This window comes from Corvus kubaryi, unplaced genomic scaffold (genome assembly GCF_017639235.1).
Source record: "Corvus kubaryi isolate FWS band 111438036 unplaced genomic scaffold, C.kubaryi_AGA036_p1.0 37334, whole genome shotgun sequence".
NCBI classification, from domain to species: domain Eukaryota; kingdom Metazoa; phylum Chordata; class Aves; order Passeriformes; family Corvidae; genus Corvus; species Corvus kubaryi.
The window spans coordinates 3966122-3993614 of NW_024581108.1; the positions used below are offsets into that span (position 1 = coordinate 3966122).

Consider the following 27493-nt stretch of genomic DNA (forward strand, 5'->3'; position numbering starts at 1 on the left):
TGCCCTTCTCTCACTGCCCAATTTCTCCATGTTTGCATGAAAGGATTTGATGCTATTGGAAGGGCTGTATTATTCTGGCTTCCCTTTTCTATCTACTTCAGCTTCTTCCTTGACGCAGATGATTAAACGAACCCCAGATTTCCTACAAGCCCCACACCACTAATCACTTCCAGTCATTTTACATCCATGCTCTGTCCTCCTGCACATTCTCCATCTCCACCAGTAAGACTGCAGGTTCACCACTGGAAGGCTTTAAGAGGATGAGCTCAATGATCAGTACAGTTTGACAACAACTTGATAACTACACTGAGCTTTTCTCTTTATTCCTTGTTTTGTTTCTGAAAATGAAAGACCTTCACCTCCTGGAGCACAGCTGAGCTCTGTAAATATATGTAAGAGCCTAGACTGGCACAGTGTACAGTTAGAATCAATGCTAAAAGCTGAAAGCAAAATAATTTCTTATCTAAGGAAATTAAAGTCATGACTGGATGAGCCTAAGAAAACAGTATCATTGTCTCACTGGTCATTTATCAGGAAAATGAAAAAGGCTAAGAACACTAAGAATTAATCACAGGTGTCAACCAGTCTTCATAAGACATGCAGAAGAATTTTTGGAGCCAGTTCCTGCACTAAAATACAGTATGCTGCAGCAAAAACCAATCACCACCCATGAGCATACACTTCTCATCAAGAACAATTCAATATGCAGCTAGACAAATCAGAAGTTGTTTTGCTTTAAGATCACTAATTCCATTTTTTTATTAATAAAGACTAATCATAATCACTCATGCTGAGAATTTCAGAATCAGTGGGGTAGAATACACTTGTAAATTACGTCTACATAAAATAAGGTATCTCCTTATAGCATCTTTTTAATTCATTGTTTTTATAATTAGTAAAAAAACTCCATGGGGCAGGAAAATATTGCTGCACTTTTCAAGTACTAAGACATACATTCTCTCTCAAGCATGCCTCAGATAACTCCTCTCTTATCTTGAGTCTTCCATCACTCTGATAAACGAAATCCCTGAACTTTCCAGAGCAGGGAAGATCCACTAATTTCTGAAAATACTAAAAATAGATTTCAAGAATCATGGATGTGCAAATATCACATCTTAATTTTAACAAGTTATCCCAAATGACTTATTATTGCTTAAATTCTTCATTCCTATCAAGCCCACAAAGGATTAGGCAAATTCCATAGAATAACATCCTGCCTCAAACTGTAAAGTGTATCTCCTTTCTTCAGGGCAAATTCTGTTTACTGTATTTATCAATGGTCTGGACGAGGGGATCATGTGCACCCTCAGTAAGTTTGAAGATGAAACCTAGTTGGGCAGGAATCTTGGGCAGGAGTGTCGATCTGCTGGAGGGCAGGAAGGCTCTGCAGAGGGATCTGGGCAGGCTGGATCCATGGGCTGAGGTCAACATTTTGAGGTTCAATTAGAGCAAAGTGCCAGGTGCTGCACTTTAGCCACAATAACCCCATGCAATGCTACAGACTGGGGCAGAGTGGCTGGAAAGCTGCCTGATGGAAAAGGACCTGGGACTGCTGGTTGACAGTGGCTGAACAAAAGCCAGCTGTGCATAGGTGGCCAAAGAGGCCAAGGGCATCCTGGCTTCAATCAGGAACAGTGTGGCCAGCAGGACCCGGGCAGGGGTTGTCCCCCTGTACTGGGCACTGGTCAGGCAGCACCTTGAACCGTGTGTTTGGCTTTGGGCCGATCACTTCAGGAAGGGCATTGAGATGCTGGAGAGTGTCCAGAGAAGGGCAATGGAGCTGGGGAAGGGTTTGGAGCACAAGTCTGATCAGGAGCAGCTGAGGGAGCTGGGGGTGTTTAGCCTGGAGAAAAGGAGGCTCGGGGGTGGGGGGAGCTTACAGATCTCTACACCTCCCTGATAGGAGGGTGTAGCAAGTGGGGGTCAGTCTCTTCTCCCAGGTGACAAGAGATAGGACAAGGGGAAACGGCCTCAAGTTGTACCAGGGGAGGTTTAGATTGGATATTAGGGAAAAATTATTCACAGAAAAAGTTGTCAAGCACTGGAACAGGCTGCCCAGTGAAGTGAGAAGGTCACCATCCCTGAGAAGTATTTAAAAGACGTGTAGATGTGCTTTGGAATGTGGTTTAGTGGTGGAGCTGGCAGTGCTGGGTTAAGGGTGGGACTCAATGATCTTAAAGGGCCATTAAGGAAGAGGTTTGTATTCCTTTTCAAGATTGCAGACGAAATAATTATGGGGAATAAAACCTCTTATTTTCCAAACTTTGACAGAAGATAATGAAAGGTGCCTACTTTAAAATACATCAATATTTTAACTTCTGGTGCTTCCCCAAGGGCAGAAATGTCAGTCATTTTGCTTGAGAACACCATTTGATCCCATCAAATTTGAAAAGCTGAAAAGATCACAATTCATAAAGTTACAAAACTAACCCATTAGGAGCAAGGCAAAAAGACTATAAAGGGTTTTTCATTTTACTTTCACTTAATAGCTATAGAAATCACCCACTCAGGTAATCCTAGCAAGAGCCACAATCCCAAGCCTTTCATTTAAGATTTATATAATAAACAACTCTGCATGTTCAACAAGGTCTCCACCAAAATGCTGTATTTTCAAATCAGTGAACCCAATAGAGTTTTTAAGGAATGCAAGGAAAATGAAGTCTTTTTTCTCATTTGAAGACATGTCTGATCATGGAAGTACACTTAGTACCACCTTTCTGAGGAACTTACCCCTAAAATACTTAAAAAGAAGAAAGATGGATGTCTGTGAAATTGAGAAACAAAAGACTGAACTCAGCCAAGAGTCAGAGGATGCACAATGTCTGAGGCTGTGCTATTTCCAAGCACAAATAAAATCAAGCCTGTACCAAAATACCTTTCCCCCAGTGCTGAGAGGCCCTGGCACTGACTTGCTGAGGAACACTGCTGGTTCCTGATCACTTCTCTGAATGCAAGTGGCCTAAAGCTGTCCAGGCCATAAGCAGATGTTTGAAGATGTGACATGTGAAGAGGGTCAACAACAAAGCCTAGCTTTAATCCCTTTGTGTGGAGCAGGAAGAGGAATTTACCTCATACACACAGCACATCTACGTCCAGTGAAGTATAAAACTTCCAGAGGTGCACAAGCAAGGCATTATGTCTTCTTTGCTTTTTTGCATGCTGGGAGAGGCCAGGAGGGAGGTGAGCAGTGCTTCTCATGGGCTGGATGTAGTGAAGCACAAGGAATGGTTATATGCCAAGCAGCTTTAGTGCACCACGTGTACTAATCACTGTTGGTATCTTCTCCCAGCCTGAGCCAAGAGTAGCACAACCCATTAGTCCAAATGGGTGGACCTGAGAATATGGGAGGCTTAACTATTAGCTAACATAACTTCCCTCATTTCTAATTGGATTGTGACTAAATTCCCAGCACTGATAATACCAAAATGAGATCAGAGGGGAAAGCCTCCATATTCCCTTTGCACAAAGATTGGAAACAGCTCTCCCCTGCTGTTGTACAATAGCACTGACCACCCAAAGATCCATGGCTTTAGCTAAAAGAGACCCATCTCACTGCCAGTTGAACACGTGTGAGGATGTGATTACTGTGATGCTTTACGAATTTCAAAAAAAGCCCAGAAACAGTGCAAATAGTTAGAAGGCCAAATACTAAATTATGTTAATCTACACAAAGGAAAATTAGAATAAAAAATTGTAAAAACAAAAGGACCTGATACGGGCTGAGGAAAAAGAGAGCAGAGTATCTGTGCTTTTGAGGACTGCTGAAAAGATTCAATTTTGTTTTGGGGACCTCTTTATCAAGCATTTAAGAGAGCTATGCAAGTTCCAAATTCTATTGCAATGAACAACTAAGTCAGAGCACACCTTCAGACTTCCTTGCAGCCCATCAGAACTCCTGTAACTATTCCTGACACTCATTTGCTTGACCCATTTCTGATAAACAAAGAATGGAGTGCTTGAAGTATTTTTCCCCCTTGTTCATCCCATTCTTCGCTAGTCTCTTGTTTTGTGGTCAGAGGTTAAACTGCTGACCTCTCACCTTCAAGGCAAGTTTTTCCCCCCTTCCATAAAAGGTTTTTCACAGTGTGCAGCATTCGGATTAGCCCCTATCCCCCTGAACAAAAGCTATGCCTTTGTACCACTGGTTTGGGCATGGAGTCCGTACATCAGAGGAAGCTGCTCCTACTTACCATTCACAATAACTATATTGTGAGGCCCCTCTAACGCCTCGTCTCTCAGTGTCTAGACTTTCACCCAACCAGCCAGCAAAAAGAAAATCCTGTCAAGCACTCAACTGAAAATTAACTATGGTATCCTGTTGTGAACCTGATGAAGACGTTATTTGAACATACGGTAAAACTTTCCATTGTTTAACATAAAGATAAGAGAAAAACTTTTAAAGCCCTGAGGTTTATATAGTCATAGGGATCAATTCACTCATGGGTCAGTAAATGCATTTTATAAGCAAGCAGCTATTGCTCATGTGTGTCTTTAAAATAATACACAGATTATTAAATCATACCCAAGGACCCAGCATTCTGGGTATTTGCAGAGCCTAATTTTATACTCATTATGAATACACTAAGGCAGAATTCAAGACAAAGAAAAAGAAATTGTATCTTCCAGAATTAACTGAAAATGTAACATCGCTCCTGCACACTGTCCCACTTACCTTCAGCAAATAAAATAAAAGAAGTATAGCTACAGAAATATTTTGTGCCTTGCTGTATGAAACAAGGCCTGTAAGGAAAACTCTGGGCAAGACAGGGTATCTATAAAGTTGGGAGTGTGAACAAACCATTGGATTTTCCAGGGAAAAAACCAAAACAAACAAAAAACCACTGCAATGACTTGTATTTTGTTTCGTTGCAACACTTGCATTGCTGTAGCATGAATAACACACAGTAGCAGGACAGTTTACTGAAGTGGACTAACATTAATAAAAATCTATTCTTTCACCTTGAGGAAAAAAAACCAACCAAACAAACAACAAAAAAAAAAATCACACCACAAGTAGGCCAGGTAAAAATAATCTAGATCTGAGCAATATTTTAGCATTTGAATATGCATATGATATATTTTGAAACTCTGAAAATAATTTATTATTGCAGAAAAACTGATGTTTGCATCTTCTTGGAATTCTTATGGCCTCTTTTGAGTGCATACTTGGAAAGAATTCCCTGGGTTTTGCTAGGAGAATAAGGCACAGCTGAGGAAATGCATCTCTCTCATCAATTTCCCCAATCTGTTTTGAAAAGAGAGCCAGAGTGTCTCAAAATAAGAGGCAAACAAATTGCTGTCTGGCATAGGTTGATTGATTAGGGGAACACAAGGGGGTGTGCTAGGTTTATTTGGGGGGGTTGTTTGTTTTTTTTTTAAAGTGTGTTTTATGCTGAAACAAGAAAGTGTGAAATCATCCTTGTCATAACAGGAAAAACAAAACAACAACGTTTATCCCTTACCAGCACCCCACAGTGCCTGGTCATGGCAGCAGCACATGGAAAGCAATAGGATTTGGGAGTCTGGACACAAATACAGCAACCCAGGAAGGGCCTAACAACAACCTCAGCTTTCTCAACAGGCAAACAAGGTTGGATTTGCAAAGGAAACAGAAATCAGGAAAAAAAAAACTTCTCTGTCTTAAGGAATATCAGACATCAGGCACACGCCACTGTCTCACTCTGCCACACAGGTCAGTCACGCTTAGGAAGTATTTTAATGTTCCTTGTAATGCCCTTAAAAATTAAAAAAAACCCACACAGGATAGCTGTCAAACCTAGAGACTGCTGGTATTAATCTCTTTAGCTATAGAAGTACTTAAGTCAACCTCTGATGTTTTAGGCTCTGATCTTTCCCAAGACTGCCTGTCCTGCTTCCGAAGGAGAGATGTATTGCACACTGGAGTCACTGCCTGCAACACCTGCTGCACTGCCACAGGAGCACAAGCATCCTCAGGCTGGTACTGATCTACTTTTACCTGGAGATGCCACACATAAACCCCATCAAATTATCACCAGTCTCCAAAAGTGATACTGAAAAATAGCAATACAAGCATTTACTGTACTTAAACTGAAAAGGATTGCCTTCTGCACCACTGATCAGATACGCTTCTGTTCCAGGTCCACTGTAATCTGCCTTCTTCACACACGAGGTCTTCTTGGGGCGAGTCAGCACTCTCTGAAGCTGACTAGTGATACACAGGAACCTAAGTCAACACCCCAAAACAATGCAGCTGTCACAGAAGACAAACTACAGAGGATCTAATACTATAATCCTGTTCATGGTACCAAAGAACTTGCTTATTTATAGCTATTGACTGAGAATGATTCAACAAGATGCACATTTTCACACATATGTAGGCCTGACGGAGAGGATACACATAAACTGATTTCAGAGAGACAAAATGTCTGAGAAGTAACAAATACAGAGCATAACTCAAGAACATGATAATTGAAATTGATTTTCTTATGATTATTAATTTTAGCTCTACACAAGGGTACTGAGAGGGAAAAAATATTAACATGGGAGACTTAAAAATCAGAACACTTTGAAATTCTCCCTGTAGCTTCTGTAAAAATCCACAGCACAACACCACCTTGGAGCACCCTCTCCTCAAAATCAAAAAAAGACTGAGAGAAGAACATAAAAGAATACAACCTAGGCATGGAAAAGCATCTACTCATGGGCAGGTTCAATAAATTACACATTCAGGTGAGAGACAGCTGCGGGGGAGAGGGGGGTGTAAAACATCACCTAGGGCACAAGTGAAGAAAAGGAAATAAATAATTCCTATTTCTTGTAATACAAAAACTATAATCTAAGGGAATCAACAGTAGCATATTTAAAACAAAGAGAAGGAAACTGTTCACAAACTCTGTACCACAGCCACGGACAGGACTGCTCAAGGTCACTGCCGAGGCCAAAGGTATAAAGAGAGCTCAAACCCCAGTGTGCTTGCACAAGATGGGCCCACATTTTGCTCTGAGAGAAAATGTCTGTTTTCACCAGCTTCCAAACCCAAGGTGACCATGGGTTCCCATGCAGGAGAAAGGATGCTGACATCCATCAAGGCACTTTTTGGGCAGTGACACACGGCATGCTGTGCCCATGCCCAGCACCACCAGCTGCTGCATGCAGGCAGAGGAATGAACTCCTGCAAAACCTCCTCCCAGTTTTTCTTCTCTGCCTTGAAGAGAGAATCTGCATTCTGACACATTTTCCATTTTTCCTTCAGTTATAAATACAAGAATGGAGTCTCACTAGGGACACGAATGGAAGGAGAGGGTGATAGGGGCAGCCCTTCAGACCCTCCCCTAGCCAGACTGATCCCCTTTCAGTCACAATGAGGAAGGACAGAACATTTTCACACAAACAAAAGGGAGGCCTGATGCTTTTGGAGATCACTAGAAACAGGTAATGGTTTTGTCTGGGATATGAGCAGGAAAGAAGTTTCACACAGTGCATATTTTAGACTGAGGGTTCAGGTGTTTTGTTCCAAGCAGGCAGCCTTATTTGCACAGACTGCATGCTGAGCTCCTTGTGGCAACATCAGACCTCTTTTAAGCTGTCAGATCTGGAAAGAAGAGTTAAGCATCTCTCAGAAGACATTTCCTGGATATTTCAGTCAGCTTCAGGTCATGCTGGCCAGTATCACCAAAGCACTGGATTGCAACACCTGCTGTGATTAACTTCAGCTGGTTTTATTAACCAGTGTTTTACTAGCTATGTGAAAGAGAACGCGCCTTCTCACGGAGATCATGTGTGCATTAAACACCAAGAGATGCACAGGTAACCCATCTGCAATGAATAGAATTCCAGAATCTTTACTTGTCCTGATGATGAGAAGCAATATCTTTCTTTTGCACAAAACTTCTGCAAGATAAATTTTGCATACAGAAGTCTAATTTAAGAATACATTTCTCTTGTTCTTCAAATTAAAGAGCATCTCCTTAACAAATAGCCTCAGTCACAATTCCTCCCACCTACACACTTGCACCCAAAATTAAACCTGAAAACAAGAAGATAGCAAAACAGGGAACCAACTGCACTGTGATAAGGAGCTATTTGATTAAACTACTGAGCAAGATACTGAAATCTCATTTCTGATGTGCCAAGAAAAGTATCTTTTACAGACAGTTATAAACCAAACACACACAACACGTTTAAGAACCACCCTGCATAGATTACTTGATTGACCTTTGTCTTCACCTATATGCTATTGTTTACCATCTTGTTCCTTCTTACACTTACTTAAACTGCTTCTCATTCCTGACCTTCAAGCATATAGTAAAATTAACATCTAACAATTATGCAACATACACCATTATAGAAGCAGCTAATGAAAAAAAGCAAACTACACACAAATATAGTTTAAACCCCCTCAACACCAACAGATACACAATTACTTGTCTACCATCACTTTTGGACTCTTAAGTCATTTTAATTTCAATTATTCAGTTACTAAAACTCCTTCAAAAGATGGGAGTCATAGATCTACACACAAAAGAGTAAGATTTTAAGCCATTGTACAATGTATGACTCATTTCAAGCACCACAAAGCCCAGCAGCTAAGTTTAAGGCAAAAGTTACTGATTACAATCCTCCAGTAACACTTGAAAACTACTTATGAGAATTCTGATTACAAACTCTTCATTTTTTCCCAAAAAGAAAATGTTCTAATAAAGGGTAAGTGAATACATCACTACTTTGTTTTGCTTTTGGAATGAGAATCTATAGCAGTTTGTTTAAAAAAAAACCAAACAAACTTAAGTGTTTGTTATTTCTTTGTTAAATATACAGGAAGCTCAGACAGATTCATCCATTCATAACTTTCATAGCAGATTCATTCCGTTTTATAGTTCTTTAAAATATTGATCTGTTTTCAAATCTGCTTCCACAGAAAGCAATACCAATCTGCTATTAACAGAAACAATTATCAGATGCCCTAAAATGCTAAAAACTCATTACAAATGTGGCAGAATTTTCAGCCTGAACTGAAGCAGACTCACAGTCTACTTCATTACTCCCAGCATATCGCTTTTATTGAATAAAAAGAAAGAAATCAAATGAACTCTCTTATCTTAAATGTAACACATCTGTGCAGTACCTTGAACTCCAAGAAGAGAGTTCAGCAAGATCCTCCCCTCTAAAAACAAAGACATGAGAAGTGATGCAACACAGAAGCACAATCCTAATCTGCTCCCTCCCTGAAATCAGTCCTTAGTCAGTGGATTTTCTTTCCATGTTTCCTCGCTGCTCTCCATGAGCCCCAGGGAGCCCTGCACCCAGTGGCAGGCACCGACACCTGCCAGCTCTGCTGGGCCAGCTCTCAGGCAGGACAAGTTTAGAGAAGCAAAGCAACACTGGGACTGTCCTACGAGGTGTGAGGAGTGCTTTCAGCTTCTCCTGCCACAGGGGGGACCAAAACAAAGAGGTGCCAAATCACACCTCTCCCTCGAAGGGCGGCCAAACCCTCAACAGCAAATACAGAAAGCAGAGTGGGTACCATTCTCACAACTGCTGTTCCTTAAAGCCTGACAAGGAACTAAATTATGTTTGATAAGCAATGGGTAAAATGGCATGTAGTTTTTAAACAATTAATTTATTGTATTTCCTGGATTAGGAGTGTCTTGAAATAACACCTTGCAAATGCATTGTTGCATCAGGAAATAACTGCTATGTTTTAGTGAAGCAGTTGGTTAATTTCCTACTTGAATAAAGCCTAAAACAATTTTCTTTTTGAAGTTACAGGTCATTAGGAAAGTTACAACTTTCACATATATTTGCAGCTGAAGTGCTGTTGTGGTGCAAAGGTAAGAACAACAGTCTTATTTAATCTTTTCAAGCATAGATATTACAGCACTTCACGGAGGTCACAATCACAGTCCTCCCCATATTTCATAAAACAATAGCTTATAAAGAGGTGCTTTTTTTCTCTCTCTTTTTTTAAGGTTTTCTATTGCTTAAATATATTTACAAGATTATACAGCAAGTCTTCTCTGCTCCCTTACCCACCAAATTCAGATGATTTGAGGTGAAAGTATTGCTTAACCATAGACTTTGCCTCCACTGTCTCCTGCTTGAAGGGAGCTCCTAAAACTGCTTTAACTACAGCCAAATACATAACTGATTAAGTCACCAATGAACAAACAAACTTAGGTCATTTTCTGATATTATAAAACTTATTTTTCAAAAGAATATTTACTCCAGGCACAAGAAAAGCTAGCACTTAGGAAAATTATGTAATTTCTCTAAAATGCAATTTTACCTTGACTTACAGCACGTATTTGCCATCTTCTTTGGGGCAGTTCCGGGAGTGCTCACCCGCGCACTTTTACTTCAGTTCCGCCAACACAGTTTCTGGGCAGCAGTGCAGGAAAGACAGGTTGTAGAACAGAGGACAGCAACACTTACCATTACCAGCAAAGAAGTAATACCAAGAAATGCACTGTGCTCAGTATTAGTCATTCATTTCAAGCTTGAAGCATCTACTTCCTGCAAAATGCTATTCAAAGACCTGGCTTTTTTTGTAGAACTTGCCTAATGGACACTTAGTAGCAGTAAAGCTCCTTGATGTGGCCCACAGTAAAGCATCACCCAAGCTTTCAGCAACCTGATCCGGGCTTTTGACACTTCCCTTCACAGTGACTGGTGCTTGCACTTTCTACTAACACAGAGGATGTGTTTTACCTTTGTGGAACCATTTTTTCCCCAGTTTGGCTGAACAAGGCAAAATCCAACAAGGTTTAAGGATTACGTCTGGTCCTTATAATGGGAGGGTATTTTCATCCTTTTCCCTTAGCACTGCTAAGTCAAATGAAAACAAACCTCACACATGCAAAGGAGGAAGCAAAAACAATAACAGGACACTCAAAAGAAGGAAGAAAATATCAGAGGTAGCTCTGTAAACATATTCCAGAGCTGAAATATTTTGTATCCTATTAATAACTACTGAGCTATCTAGCCACAGTTAGGAAGCTATTTCATCTATTGTTTATAAAATGCTTTTCTTTGTTGACTTAGCACTATTCAAGACCAGACTTGGTTGGTATCCTGTATGACACTGTGTTTTGTACCACCTTATCTTTGGTGTATGTGATCAGTTTTCTAAGCACAGATATTTCTACAGGGGTGGATTGCAGTTCATTGAACATAAAGCAGGTTTTATCCACTCATCTGTGCATTCTACCAGTGCCCATAACTTCTGACATAGCTACCTATGAAAGAGAATTCCTGTTTCACTGCTCACATATTTTATTTGAAGACAACTAAAAATTGTGTTAGAATGTCTTAAGAATTTCAGATTAGAGGAGTCAACTAGAATATCTCAACAAAACACCATTTTCCAATGCTGCTCTGTAGTAAACATTTTCTTAAGAAGAACCTAATGAAGTCGATAACATTGATTTCAAATTCATCTCTCTTGGCCATTGGTGTTCAAAGTAGATCTGGAATAAAATCTGTCTCTGCCCAACCCTGCATATTTGCAGTACTCCAGTACATCTAGTTAATAACCTGTGAAGTTAAACAAAAATCTCCATAAATGTTGGTGAACCATGTATGAAGATCACATGGTAATTAAACTTCAGAACTATTGATGTATATTTCAAATGTGGTTTCTTTGGTTTCAAGAACATACTATTTTCTTGTAATGGATGGGTATTGCTCTCTGACAAGAATATTAATTTAAGATAACATACACTATCATTTTTTTTTTTGGTTTACAAATGTGACATGACTGCTAACATTCCTATTAAATGTATGCATTGAATATATACTGCTGTGACTTGAAAAAAATGAGGTTCTGGAACACTGATTAATAGAAAGGCACTTTCTCAGTTTCTGTAACACTTAACTTTCAACATTTATCTCAGATTAAGCAAACTATCTGGTTTATGATTTGCATTGTGTTCAATGCACAAGCACAAAGCTACTATACTACCTGCTATGCTAAGTAATATATACTGTTCTACATACCCAAAGCAACATTAACTAAATACAGGTCTTGAAACAAAGAAAGAGAACACCAAACCCACTTTAATCTCTCTGCATACAAAGCACTTTGAAGCATCACTTTGTTTGCAAATATCGTTTATGCTGTTCTGGCACTTTCTGTCCTAGCAAGCCTTTTTGTCTTGCTCCCTGAAAGATGAATATTTCAAGATATGCTGACAATTAAAACATACTGGTCATGCTTAGATGAATAATTTCTAGTGTTAAAATACAAAGAAGCAGAACTCCAGTAGCAAAGTCCCCCAGCAGCACATGCCAGTACCAAGTTTCCCTGTTATATTAAGATCAAAGGAGGAGTGTACATGGTGAGACACAAAACAAACAATGCTCTTCTACCAGATTATAAAATCCCGTTATGTTCCTAAGACATAATGTGAGCAATTCTGTTTTGGCTCCATACGGACCCCAGTTATGTTCTCAGCAGAAATCCAGAACTGCATCTACTAAGGGTATATATTTACTTTACACAGATTGGCTCTAAATCCATGCTACAACCATAACGAGCACCTCTGCAACTGTCCTAAGTTGAATTAATTACAGGCTCTTTTACTGCAGTCATTAACGATGATGTTAACTGGTGAATACATAGATCATTCTGCAATCCCAGGCCACAACTTACTGAAGTGACTGCATACACAATGCAATTTTTATCATCAATACTTCTCTCTCCTTTTAGATGAGTTGTTGAATATTTTAAAAGTTGGAGAGCATATGAAGTACAGCCACTGTTCACCAGAAAGCTAAAATTTCTACTTCTCCTTCTGAAGAGAAGATCTTGTAACAAGGTATCCTTATTTTCACAGATTGCCGCATAGAGTATGTTCCAGTTTATGAGAGTCCAGCAGCCATAGAAAGCATCACCAACCAAAACACCCAGATAGGAGAAGCCACGCAGATGGGTTCTGTTAGAGCAAATGTTGTTACTGAGAAGTTTTCTGCAAAATGCAGAGAAAATCAGTGTTTCAGAGCTGAGAGACATGCAATCCCATGTTAGGAGAGTCAGGCAAACCTACAGATTGAACTGAAGTAATTTAGGGCTGGAAGCAAAGTAATTTTTTCTCTTTTTAGAGCTTCAATGCACACTGCAGTTTCAGATCTTTCTCATCTATTTAAACTGCACGAGGCAGATCATATATGAGCAGACCAAGTTCATGTTCCCCAGCACCTACAGAGCAAGTGCTTGGGATCTGCCCATCCTCACAGATTTACTGGCTTCAAGAGCTCTGCTGACCACAGCCAACACAATTCACTACCTTTTTATTTCCAAACTTCATCCTATTTCACTTCCACTGAAAATTCTGGCTGTTTAATTTATTTTTATTATTATTTGATCTGGTTTACCTTGTCACTTTCCACAACAGCAGGAGCTGAAAGGATTTCTGCTTTGTTCACTGTTGAAAACACAATGCAAATTCCCTCCAAGGACTGCAAGACCTGACAAGTATTCTCAATGACAGTCTGCTGTATCTGTCAGTGTCCAGTAACATCACACAAATTGTTTATTTAAAAAGAAGAGAGTCACCATCACTGGCTGCCACACAATTTAAGACAGGCTTTAGTTTATTAATGTTTTTACTGCCAATGAAAAATGTTTTCAGCCAGGCACTTGAGGAGTGGTCATCTCAAGCTTTTTTTTGTCAAGCAGTGTCATAGTATTGATTTCTACCATCACAACCAGAATGTAAAAGAATGTATTACAAATCATTCTTTGTATAATACAGCATATTATATCAAGACAAGAAAAAAATATAAATTCCTTACCTATTAATTACATATGCTAGTTCTGATATTTTTTTCCCTGCCTGACACTTGTAAAAGAATTTTTAAACTAGAACTAGCAAGGTGCTAGAGGACTCTAAACCCAAGTTAAAGCAGATGGAAACACATACTTACGTTGGCATGGGACGTGCCCATTTCCAGAACTAAAATGGGTTTACTCAGATGCACCAATTAAAAATGCCTGATTGAAACTGAAACTGAATGCTCAGAACCTCACCTAACTCAGGTTTGGTGTCAGGAAGCTTTACTTGTCCTGGCACAAAACCACTGGTATCACAGCCTCCTCCGACGTGACAGCAAAAGTTCACCTGCTACTAGGAAACTGAAGTTCTTGTTAATTTCGCAGTATTTTTAGCAGGGAAAGGGTACCTAGAGTATGAATACCAGCAAAAGTCTTTCCTGGACACAAAATTCATCAGAATTTCCTCTGCTGTGTCACAATACTGTTAACTATTTTCAGTTCTATGAATTACTGCATGATACCAATCTAGCACAATTGTGGTCTTTAGCCAGAATTTTGTTTACACAAATTGAAAATTTAACCTATCTCCAAATCTGCAATACTTTAAAGTGACTACAGGTGACAGGGATCTAACTTCGAGTATCTGGGTTTTTTCTTAAGAGCTAAATTTTGTTGTGAACAGAAAACTGGGGGGGAAAAAAAAATTCACAAAAGTTGTCACACCCATTTCTTCAAAAACAGGACCAGAGTTTAACAAAACCCAAACAGATTCCAACACAAAGCCAACAGGAAGATAGTAGGACAGAATAAGGGCATACCTAGTTGTGTTTATCTTCCTGAACTGGCAATACATTTATTTTAACGAACCTGAAACACCTGAAATTAACACTAAAAAATGAAACAACAGCCAATGCTACATTGCATGGCATAAAAATCCCATGAATTCCTCCCTATCTGACCTGCATAATTAACTTTTCTTGTCAGCTCCAGAGCAGCTGAATGGCGAGCGTGCCCACGGAGCCAGCCTGCCAGGTGCCACCAAAAGCAGGAAGGATGCTTCCCTCACATGCTTTTAGCAGTGCCAGTTATTTGAAGTGAAACACAAACAGCAAACACGCACAGCTTAGGAGCCAAATGACCTCCAGAAGATGGGAACAGGACACAAATGATCTGCTCCTGTCAGCAAGACTAAGTTACAGTAACTATTTCCTTGTTACTCTAAAAGCACAGTGGTTTCACTCCATTATTTCAAACTCATAACAGACTTCTAGGTAAGTTAGCAATCATCACACAACCCTTGTCCTTTACCTTTACACTGCTACTTTTTCTTATTTTGCATTTAAACAGAACACAAACACATTCAATGTAGCACAAAACACTTTTTTTTTTTCATACTGCATGTTAACCGGATGATATAAAAATTATCACTGTTCCATAATAACTCAATTTCATTCCTGGAAACAGCTGCCTTAAGCTTTTCTTTGTAATTTCTGAAGGAAATAATGCCATGACTATAATCATTATCAGCATGGCTTCTGTGTGTCAAGTGCAACTATCTCAACACAGTTAAATTCAGTATTTAGCATCCACTATTTAAATACTAAGATAGCAGATTTTTGTGTTTAGCTAGTCCTTTAACACAGCAAAAGAACTGCCTCCACCCAAAAGCAAACACTTCATACCATCCACACAATGACAACACAGCTTAACCATATTTATACATGTTCTAATACAGGTTCAAGTGGCACAACAAATAAAATCCTTGATATTGAACAGCATCTAAAGTCAGGTGAATAGGAAGCATTTGTGTCACTTAATTGTTCTGAGTTTAAGGAACAATGCAGTGTTAAACCACTTATGGCAAAATACCTTGGTTATGACGATTATGCCTCTATAATGATCAAACTTGCCACTAACTATAGGAGAAAGGTTCACGAAGGATGTCTGGACTTCAGGTGGCTCTCTTGAAAGCTGTTTATTGCATAGGCAAAGTTACAGCATTTCAGGGAGTGGGTATCCAGAGCCAGCCCTACAGCTGCCAGCTCCAGCTGTGGGCATACCTGAAGCTGCTTTCTGTTCAAGTTACAAAGCATTATATACTTTTCTTTGCAGAGTATCTTAACACGTAACAACCAATAAGCACCATACACGATACCTTTACATTTGCCTATAGCCCATCATAGCTACTACCATCACCATGTTATAGTCATTATTATCCAATCACAAGAGTAAGTAAGTTACAATTTAAGTTTACCGTGGAAAATTCTCAGACCTCTCTTCTTCTTCCTACATCGAATTTCTTGTTTGCCTGCCATCTCTCTCTTTTTGGTAAAGACATGTTTTCTATTTACTTATGCTCTTCTTGAGACTTACTTGGTGAAAAACATGTTTTTGTTTGTAATCACATACCTTTGTCCTATTCATAAAAATCTCCTTCCAACTCATCTCCCACCTTTGCCTTCTCAGTTATTCAGTGGTCAGTGTTTCAGCAAAACATCTTTTTCTCTATATCAAAACTTGCTTTCATTTCTATCTCATCCTCAGTTTCTACATTCAGAGATCTTTCTGCCAAGCCTACATATCTGTGAAACTTTCTTACCAAACTTTCATCCTCCCCAACAATTAACTAAGTTTGCAAAATATGTTCCAGAGAAACCCTAACCAATATGCTCCTTTCAGACACAAGTTTTTGATTTTAGGTAGGTTTTAATCTACATCTGAATGTGTAGAGAAACCAGATTCAGGAAACATAATCTAAGGGTGTTGCTAAAACCTTGTTTCTAATTAAGGATTTAATACTTGGACATAACCTTCCAAACAAGGATTGAGAATTTTGCAAAGGAACACAGTAAGACTGTAAACCGCTGCCTTGGCTTTCCCAGTGCAGGAAGCACAGATACCACACCCAAAATCTTGTTCAGGCCTTTTTTCTTTACTTCTGCTTTTTCTCTTCTTTTTTCCATATAAAGTTCAGTACTAAGTTTTAAACTCTTCTCCTAAACCAGATTCACAAAATATAAAAAGTCTTTGTTCACCCAAATTATTCAGTTCTAAGCATAAAGCTACAGTTCTCCAAAACACATGGAAAAATATTAAAGGTGAATATAAGAAGGTCATGTTCTCAGTATTTTATTACTTTATCTGTCAGTCACATAGAATCTTCCATCCTAAGTATTTGCCTGTAAATATCATGTTTTCACTAGGATCTTGGAGTTATCACATGTCAGCATGCCATGAAAAATACAGATTTTTAACATATTAGTTGCAAAGCAATGCTATGCTCAAATTGCTCTTACTACATTATTTTAAGGAATAAAAATAGCACTTTACTTGGCTTCAGGGGTTTTTAAGCCCTTCACGAACACTTATGTAACTCTTCCCTTTGCAGCCCTGATCATGTTTTATTTTATTTATAAACAGAAGTATCTATTTCAACAGTTAGACGATGAGCATGTGCATCTACATGTATCTGCCATTCCCCAGATAATATCATCAGTGACAAAGGAAAAAAAGAATTTAAAAGACTATTTTTGTTAACCAGACAGGAAACCCTACACTTCAGCCTCTGCAAGTTAGTGGTAGACAGAGAAGTGTCCTACAGCTTTGCAAAAAAAGCATTTTAAACCTCAGAAGTTTAACCAGTTTTCAAAACTTTTCAGCAGATTTTAAATCCTCTGTACATAAAAAAAAAAAAAAAAAAAAAAAAAAAGTCATTAAACTATATCTGAAGAGAGCAAGCAGCATAAAATACCCCACTGAAGAAAGATAAATCTCTGTGTATGATGGGCTGGCTGTTCAGTGTGTGGGAGGGCTGAAGCATGCTGGCATTAGCTTAGGAAAATATGCAAACTCTTAACACTTCTGAATGCAAGCAATTTAAAAGCCCACAAACTATCCCCCAGGCAGCCATCGCAAATAGTGAAGTACTAAAATGAAACTAAAATTAAATTTGAAAAAAAGCACAAGAATGTCAACTTTCATATTGACTGACTACATTACACGATACATTACACAGATCACTGTTTTCAGCTTATATTTAGTTACACTAATACTAGTTTGTTCATTCTACTCAATTTTATACAAATACTAACTTGGTATAAAAAGGAATTTGTATCACTTAACTCCTCAAGTTTTTCCCTTTTAATTTCACTGCCCAAAACCCAATCACACTGCTGAAAGCGGCATATGGCATTACATGAAAAACTGACACAGACGGGCAAGTGCCTGCAGGGGAATAATTCATCTCTACCAGCATTGATACCACAGTGCCTGCCCCCACATTACTACAGCTGGAATCTCTGCAGTGGAGCAGAGCCTGCCACTCCTCCAGGACTGTCCTCTGCCTGCTGGGGAGCAGGGTCAGCCCTCCCCACTGAGGTCTCTTTACCCTGGTAAAGAATGCAGGCGAGATAGGAGAAAGGGCTTCCTTGACCTATTTCTTCAGCAGCTCTCACCCCTTCCCCTCCTACACACACATATCTGCACCCACCTCCAAATTACACAAACATCCAAGAATCTCTGGAGGTTGGCAGAAAAAAAAGATCTGTAGGAAATGAGACACTGAAAAGTAGCAACATTTTCCTCCACATTTTTGCATCTGTGGAGAAGCTGAAAGCTGGAGAGACTACACTCCATTTCTCAGTCTCTGGAGAACAGAAGGAAAAGGTAAAAAGCATCAAAATGCCAATCTTTATCTTAGATGCAAAATCATTCTTGTCTTAATTGTTTTTGTTGATCGTAATTTTCCAACACCCACTCTGTGCTAGTGACAGTCCAAACACACAGAAGACATTGTTCATACCCTCAGGGGCATTCCAATTAAATGCAAGAAATTTGAACACAATGAAAATACTCATTTAGCTACAACTGGAGGGTTTAACGATTATAATTTATGAAGGATTTACAGCTATGCTTGGTGTTCCTACACAAGAGAACTTCAGCTAAATTCTGCCTTATATTCCTTGGTTTTGTCTAAAGGACAAAAGTGATGCTCTACCTGTTTTTCATACACTACCTGCTTTTGTCTTCAAAACAGTTACATAACCCTCAACAAAAGACTGTAACATTTCTGTCTCCTAATCAATCAATCCTATAGAGAAACCAGGCTAGATTAAATGTCCTTTTTAGCTTCGAAATTTCAACAGAAAAGCAAGAAACCACTACAGGGAAGTAGCTCTAACCTAAATAACAACATATGAGTTAATGAGTTGGGGCAGGGGGGCAGGGGAGCGGATGTTAAGCTTAATGAAGCTTCTGAAAAGTATAAAAAGAAAGTTTAATTTTTTTAATACACAAAACCTCCATCTAAGACTATAAGCAGATATCCAATGTTCTGAAATGACATTTTACCAATTGAAAAAGCACCTTTAACTTTTTATTGGTGTAAAATAAATTCTATTATATTACACAATATTTGAGACTAAAAATATACACAAAAATGAGACACTTGTAGGAAAGTTTATCTAGTTCATACCTTATCTAGTTCTAGTATAAAACATATAGTTGCTCTCCATAGTCATCTGAAGAATAGAGTATACTTTAAAAAAGTAGAGAAACCTAAGTTACCGTGGGCCAGTATTTATTTAGTACCCTTCCAGCTAAAACCAACAGGGGAAAAAGGTTAGCAGTACATAAAGACTGCATCAAAAGTTTTAACTGCTCTTAAAAAAAAATCCTACCGACTTCATGTGTTACACTAATAGAATTATCTTTTTGATCAGGTTCAAGAGATGCTCTACAAAAAAAAATGTAGAGCAGAGGAAAGGGGTTATCTTGATCAGCATGTTACACCCACTGGCTCAGAGTATGCGGTTAACAAACAACTATCTAGAGTGAAGAAAAAATAAAAGAAGAAAAAGTAGTGCTTGCTCTGTCCATAATCCTAGGGGCAGCTTTGGAAGATTCTTAATCAAAACCTTACCAAAGCAAGACAGGTTACCCTTGGACAAAACTACCAACTGCATTAAACTTTTTTTTTTTTTTTTTTTTTAATTGGGACCTTTCTGGATTTACATATTTTGTTAGCACCTTATAGATAGCAATCAAAGCTCACACAAAGAATTCTGCATTTCTAGACTAATTTCTGGACTTAATGCATACAGTTTTTAACTCTACCAACACACAAACTGGATTTGTGGCTTTTTCTTGAAAATTTAATGAAAATAAGACCCTTTAAAGAAAAATAATTTAGAGATCACACATCTCTAAGATTTATTATCATTTTGGCAGAGGCAAGATAAACTACAGAAGTCATTCACGCAATTCAACGCAACCTATTTAACACCTTCTCTGAAAATCGCATTATCTAGCCCTAGAGCTATATGAGACTTGTTAGCATTTTAAAAAGAAATAGAGACAAAGCAACCAAATTTCAAGGGTGTTCCAACAATTATACTTAGATTGAACAGAAAATGAACTGGTACTTTAAAAGGGTAAAACTTTAACAGTCAGGACTGCTTTAGACCCAAACCACAACATTCTTTTCTAGATCTACCTGCAGCCTCCAAGGAGCCTTTTTATTGCTTTTTTTATGTGCTATAATCAAAGAAAATGAAGGTGTAGCAAACAGCACTCTCTCAACCACACTGAAACCAATCTTGAGTCATCTTCTTGGGAAACCATGGACAGAAATGCTGAAGACTTTGTTCACAGAAGCAACTGCACATTGCTTTTCTACTGCTGGCTGCCCTATCTGCACTGCCTTTTTCATCTGCAACCCAGTTTTAATAGAACCAATACACAGGATGTACAATTTATAGACGGAGTTAAATTACCAACTTCATCTCTGTCCATTTAACTCAAATCCACAGTTCAGACTTAGAGGTGTGTATGCACAACAGGTATATGCTTGTGAACTCATAGCACACAGATAAATATACACTCCTCACAAAGATTACAATGGCACTATTAATTTGGACATCTCCTGTGGAAAAGTTCAGAAACAGCAACCTTCCAGAAACTCAATTTACTTTTCATGATAGAAGGATCTGGATAGCAAAAAAGAAGCTGCAGACTGCTTTGTTCAGAGAGTTCCTAGGCTCCAGCACATCTTCCAGTGTCAGCTGCAGCGTAATTTTCAAGGGACAAAAGAGTGCCAGGAGAAGAGTAAAGTTGCTGTAGGTGCAGTTGTTGAGCAATAGCCTTATGTAAGACTGTGCACTTAGGACAACTGTGCCCCTGCTTTACCCCTGATACCCAGGAAGGGTGATTCAGCCCAAAGTGCAAAAAGCTTTTCACCCTAAAGCTAAAGAGCAACTCTTGTCGTTAAAATAACACAGCAGTTTTGATGATATCTGTTATCAAGTTGCCCTCTGGGTCTGTAAGTGAAAATTTAACACAGAAGGCCTGCTGCTGATAGTAAATTGAGCACACATTTTTGCTATTTCTTGTTTACTTGTTCATTAAGGAATAACACAGAAAAGAATTACAAAAATATACAACTTCCTGGAAGGCAGTGTAAAACTTTTTGCTATAAGGTGCTACTCACACTGCAAGCCAAATTCATAATTAACAAATACCAGGCTGTTAGAATAGCTTAGCGCTTATGTCCCAGTCACTTAGCAAACTCTGGTGAACAGAAGATAACTCATCTCAAAGTTTTGGGAGAAACGGGTTATGAATTTTCATAAGTAAAAGCTGTCACATTGACTAGTTACTAATTGATGCTTACCACCCTCAGCACTGCAAAGGACTTGAAGTTTTGACATGGGTTACAATCTGATATTGGTCTTAAGGGTTTTGTCTCCTCTTTGGAGATTTATTCTGAAAATACAGTAAGCAATCCTAAACTGTTGAGGGAATTATGAGAATATTTAAGTAGAGAGTATCCTTTTTTTCTCTCCTGCGTGAGGAAATGGTTGGAAGATCACTGCTCTAGCAATCCTACTGTGCACCCCTGTAGTTTAAAATAAAGTTAACAAATATTCAAGTATGTAAGCTACTCTTAAGTCACAAAAAATCCAACAACCATATATCCAATGGGAAACAAAATTTTGATCCAGCTACAAGTACATACATGCTAGCACGAGTGAGCCTGTAGCCAATTCAGGAGCTACCTACCAAACACGAAGGATAAATTCATATTAACCTACATGAAACTTCTTTGGTTTCTACTCAATGTAAACAACTATGTTGAAAATAATTAGTTGAATGATTGAAGAACAAATTTCTTAACACATATAAACCCTGCTGCATTTCATGTATGTATGATCCTTTACAGCTGGAAAAGTCCTGGGACAATGTAACATCTAAAAAACTGACATTCCTTGAGAGCTGCGTTGTAAGTAAGAGGTTATGAAAAAACACTTTTCCAAAAGTGTTTAACAATTTTAACAGCAAAATTCTTCAGCATATCACATTGTTGAAGGCATTTAGCATCCCCATAAAAACATCTTAGTAAGAGCTACACATGCAGCAGGGCCACCTCAATTTTGATTTGTTAGAACAGTTACACATTGGTGAAGGGAAATTAAAATGCAGGAGAATGCAGACTACAGCAAAGCTTGAAAAGAAAAAGCTTAAAGATACACGGGTCACATTAAGGTCTTTCTCTCTCCTAAGTCGGCTTCTCCTGCTGCTCACTCATGCAGGGAGATCATAATTTTGTGATATTTCCACGGCAACACTGGTGACAGTGATGTCACAAATTCAGTCCTGACATAGCTTCAGGATCAAGTACAAGGAGCAGATGGGATGCGAGGGAGAAAGCCCCTATTTAAACACAAATCTCTTTCATAAGAAAGAAAGAGGCATGAGCAAAGAACCAGGTGAATGGATCACGTTTTCAAGTATGATATATTCAAAAGATTATCCTAGCATGAAAATCTATTTAAAGGCAAGACCTACAATACAGGGTAACTGTCAAATTTGTTAGGCCTTATAATAAACCAACCTTGAAAGCTCCCTGTTTTGCATGACAAGCCCTGTGCTCCATTTCTAAAGTGGCAGTGAAGACAATACACTTTTGTCCCTTGTGAATTTCCTTTGGATAACTTTAACATTCAGATATATTAATTTGATACATCACTGTGCTCATAATACCATATGTAAATATGATGTCAAGCCCTCACTAGAGAGTTTGTTATCTGAATTAGATATGATATGAAAGACATTAAAGCAAATCCCAGATGGGTCACCAAGTACAAGAGGATGGTAACTGGAATATTCAGCCAGCACTGTTAGATTGGCTAAAGGGACTGTACTTTCGTCCTGATCTGTGGATGCATGCAAGAATCAACACAAGCTCCAGGCCAGCTAAAGACCCCTAAACTCCTTACCAGACTCCAAAAAATTACTGGTATCAAACCTCCTTCCCATCTTTGGTCACACCATGAGCCAAGAGCAACTGAGCCCAAACAGCATAAAAGGGATTGTGACAAAAAGAGAAATAGCAGAGAATGCAACCACAATATAGTGACAGTCTCCACATTAACTCATGTCACAGTGCGAGGAGACACTCGTAGATTTCTTAATAATGCTCCTCTCCAAAGAAGACAAGTGGTAAACAGCAAAACTACCTACCAAGAGAGGCAGGGAAAGTGCCTGTGACCAAAATTCAGGTGTAGGTGGTCATTCAGAGATCTGCAAGCAGTGAGAAGTGGTTTCTTATGGCAGCAGTGGCAGAAGGATGCACAAGAAAAATCAGAAGTCAAACAGGAGATAAAAGGAACTAAAAGGATATAGATCCACATTCTGATCACAGAAGAAAAAAGCCCACACTATTCAAGATTTCAAGATGAAGACCTGGAAGGATTACCAACAGTCTAGATCTCAGGAGAGAAAGGAAGAAAGGGAGTAAAATCTGCAGGCTGAAGCTGGGCCTAAGCCAAGATGTGAACAGGCCCCCAGGAAGGGATGCTGGGTACAGGCAGAGACTAAAAGCACAATGCAAGGAAGAACAGATCCAAAGTCAAGTAGCTAAGCAGGGCTCCCAGACATTATCTATGAAATCACTGAGGCAAAAACTGCAAAAGGGAGAGAAAACAAGGCAAACAGTGCCATGTGATACAAGCCACAACAACGATCAGAGTTAGGAAAGTCCACCTGATTTGCCAAACTATAACAATACCAACAGCAAATCAAAAAAGCAGGCGATGAACTGAAGGGTGCTGGCTGGTGACAAAAATAATTAAAAGACCTGAAGAACTACAATTGTTTGGCTTGAAAAAAAAATAGGTTTTTTTCCAAACACATTAAGCACATTCCCATGACTAACACTGACAGAAATGCTGTCTGAAATTTAAAAAAAAAAATAAAAGGAATAGTTTGGGGCTAGTTTGGGGCTATAAACTTCTACAGGCCTCTTACTTGTTAGAGTAGTAAACTCTGGAAACAGTATCCATTAGCACAGTAGGATAAGAAATATAGTCTATTTTAAGATGTAGTTTATTGTTTTTACAGTTGTGATTAAGACACAGCTGTCACAGACTAACAGGACTACAGCACAACACCACCAAGACTCCTCCTCTCCCTTTGCTTTTGTAAGGCCAACAACCTCGGATGAGAACATGAACCGAGTTCCCCCAGCGGACTTTCTAGAGGTCACTTTGATTTCAGTACTGGAAATCCCATCTTCTTTTTATCCAAGAGGAAAAAAAGCCTCTCCCAGACAACTCTTGCAGTACTACATCTCTTTTACCTCGTGTTTATAGAGATGTGAAAGCGATGGCTGATACAAGCTCAAGCCAGCTCTCATTGCTGTTTGTATGGTGTAGCAAACCAAGACAGCCACCAAACATGAGCTACAAAGAAAGTCTCTCCCTATTGTTGTTCAGAAAATAACTTAGTTTACCACACTGATCAAAATTAACATTCCCCTGATAGACAGAAGTCAACTATTCTTCTAAAATGAAACCCCACACAGAATCAACATTTTATGAGCAGAAAATACATTTCAAGTCCAAGTTTTGCAAATATATCATGCAGAACAAAAATATTTTTACAACAGCTAAAATAAAAACATAACAAAACCCCCCAACAACTACAAAGTAATAGATTTTTAAAAGCAATAAAATAATCATAGGCACATTCTAACACAATCTCAGTCCAAAAGCAATTCAAAGTATAAAATAACACTAGATTGGGATGCCAAGTATTTTTTTCCAGCTGTCATTTTCTATGCAAATATCATAGGCACAGTGTATTACCTTCATTTTCTGAAGCTTGGCATTTTACTTTCAGTACCAAATCAAAGGTACGTTCTGGATTTTCCCTAGAAGAAACAAACACAACCAATTAATCATATACATGTTTCAGATCTTATTTCCACTGTTACATCCTTTCCATCCTTTTTGTACAATAAAAAATAAAATTAAAGTATAATTAAAACAAAATTAGTACTCCGATTAGTCCTAAGGAAGAACCAAGAAGTCACATTTCCCTATACAGCCTGAAGAAAGGACTAAGAAAGATAAACAAACTAAACTGTGTGATTTATTTACGTGATATTGTCACTGCCTTATACATCAAATAGCTTTTAAGTCACTCCATCACACCCCACCTAACAGCTGAGAAAAAATACCTACTACACTCGTTGTCAATCAATCAATCTGCAACATTAACAGAGTCACAGGCAGCCTTTTCTAAAGTTACGTCTTATTTCTACTGAATAGGAACAGCCCATCATTACACTTCCATTTTAAACCCCAAGGCCGAGAATCATTTGGCTCCCTCTTTCACCAGATATTGATCGCCAGCTGGGATTTAAAGGCTGAACCTCAGGCATGATTCACTGTGAGAGCCAACGTGAGAGCACTAACTAGGGAAGGACACAAGCCTGAGCTGGCCAGGAGGACGAAGCCTCCCTATCTGCAGCAGCCATCAAGGGCAGCTGTGTGCGACGGCCGGCCGGCGCCTCTTCCACCTGATGATAATAACAAACTGCATGTGCCAATAGCAATTAACACTCAACCTAATCCCAAACTGCATATTTATTGAAACAGTTCTAAACGCCATTACCATAGCATCCACCCCTCTCTGCCTACCGAGCACACTGCTATTTATATTAAAAACAAGTGGTATAACCGCACCCATATCAATTATCTATTTAACCACATAAAAGGCTCACACTTGAACTCCCGTCTTCTGTAACACTCCCACTGAAGTCAGCTGGAGATTTAAGCATAGAAAAAAAAAAAAAATCCAAGATTTGCTTCCAGGTTTCTAGAATGCTTCACATAAAGCATACAGCAAAATAAAACGTTGTTTCTTTAAATAAAGTTTTGAATGAAATCCAAAGGCTGAGCTAGGGAAAAACTCAGCTGTCACAAATTAATTGATTCAGTACATGCTTTCACTGACCTCAGCACCATCATCAACTGAGATATGCAATTATAGTCTAATTCAGATTATGAAGACATAACCTGCCCGTATCACACTCCTTCCTTTAATGCATTTTAAAGCATTTTGTTGGGGAAATCCTGTATCTACTGATCATGTGTGTAGGAGATGAAATTCTGGTCTGAGTTATAACAGCCTACATCCAGGACATTGGAGATTTCCTCTGGTGTTGTACTGCCCATTGTTCCTCTGGCTGGTGAGCAGGTTCAGAATGAAACTGAAAAGGCTGTGCTTGGTTGAGTCACCTAGAAAACTGAACCACAAAAATCCTTCATTTAAAGAAATGACATCTCCCCATGACACTTTTCTAGTTTAGGCGTTGGTTTTATACTCTCAGGTTGGGGTTCTAATGTGAATCAGTTCAAGTGCTACAAACACCAAATGAGTGCTTCTAACTCAACTCCTAGCTAAATTATACTCATGAAAAAAAGCTCTTTGAAGTAATACTGCCTTCTGTCTTTCACCGTAGTACTCCAAAACTGCTTTTGCAGGAAAATGCTTCTAAGTTTATTCTTCACATCCCACTACGCTTAGAAGTGTCAAAAATGTGTCAAACTAATCTGAGAATTGTGAGCCCGTCTCTCGTTTCGCTGCCAGCTCCGCGGTGCCAGCCTGCTCATTGAGCACGTATGGACACGGAGCTGTTTGTCAATTGCCGAAACCCATGTGTAACATCTTGTCACTTTCAATGGCACGAGAGCAGGCGGCCGCTGCCGGAGGGCAGCCTGGACGGCAGCGCTCCCAAACACTCAAAAAACCTCCTCGGCACCTGCCATGCTGTAATGGCAAAAGGGTGGTCTGCAACCACCATGTCCATAAGCTAAGACACAAGGAGTTTCACCTGAACACGAGGAAGAATTTCTTTACACTGAGGGTGGCAGAGCACTGGAACAGGCTGCCCAGGAAGGTCGTGGAGTCTTCTCCTGGAGACGTTCCAAACCCACCTGGAAGCGTTCCTGTGTCACCTGCTCTACATGACCCTGCCTTGGTAAGGCGAGTGGATGGGATGATCTGCAGAGCTCCCTCCCAACCCTGACAATGCAGTGATCTCCTGAAGGGATGCCTGTAACAACCTCGGCCCGCGGCGGCCAGGGGCACTGCGGGCAGCTCTGCTGGGCCTGGCGGCCTCGGGACTGCACTGCCACCCCCGCACGGCCCCCGTTCACCGGGCACAGCCCGACCGGCGCCGGGGCCTCTGCGCGGCCGGGCCGGCGGCTGCCGAGCGCGTCCCCCGTGCCGCTGCGGACGGCGATGCCGGGGCCGCCGCGGGGGCCGGAGGCTGGGGAGCGGCCGGCAGAGCTGCAGCTGCAGCCGCCGCCGCCGCCTCCTCCTCCTCCTCCTCCCCGCCGCGGCGGGGCGGGGCGGGGGGCGCCGGCGCTCCCCCCCCGCCGCGGGGACCGCCAC

At 39.7% G+C, this 27493-nt stretch overlaps 1 protein-coding gene across 3 annotated transcripts in view; it reads right to left on the reverse strand.

Moving 5' to 3' along the window:
- The window catches only part of DENND1B (DENN domain containing 1B), a 165643-nt gene that overhangs the window by 125973 nt on the left and 12177 nt on the right, over nucleotides 1–27493 (reverse strand). For all 3 annotated transcript variants that reach the window (XM_042029911.1, XM_042029910.1, XM_042029909.1), the window contains exon 2: nucleotides 24898–24962. In XM_042029911.1, the coding sequence (XP_041885845.1) occupies nucleotides 24898–24962 (65 nt within the window). The remainder of the gene's footprint in view (nucleotides 1–24897; nucleotides 24963–27493) is intronic.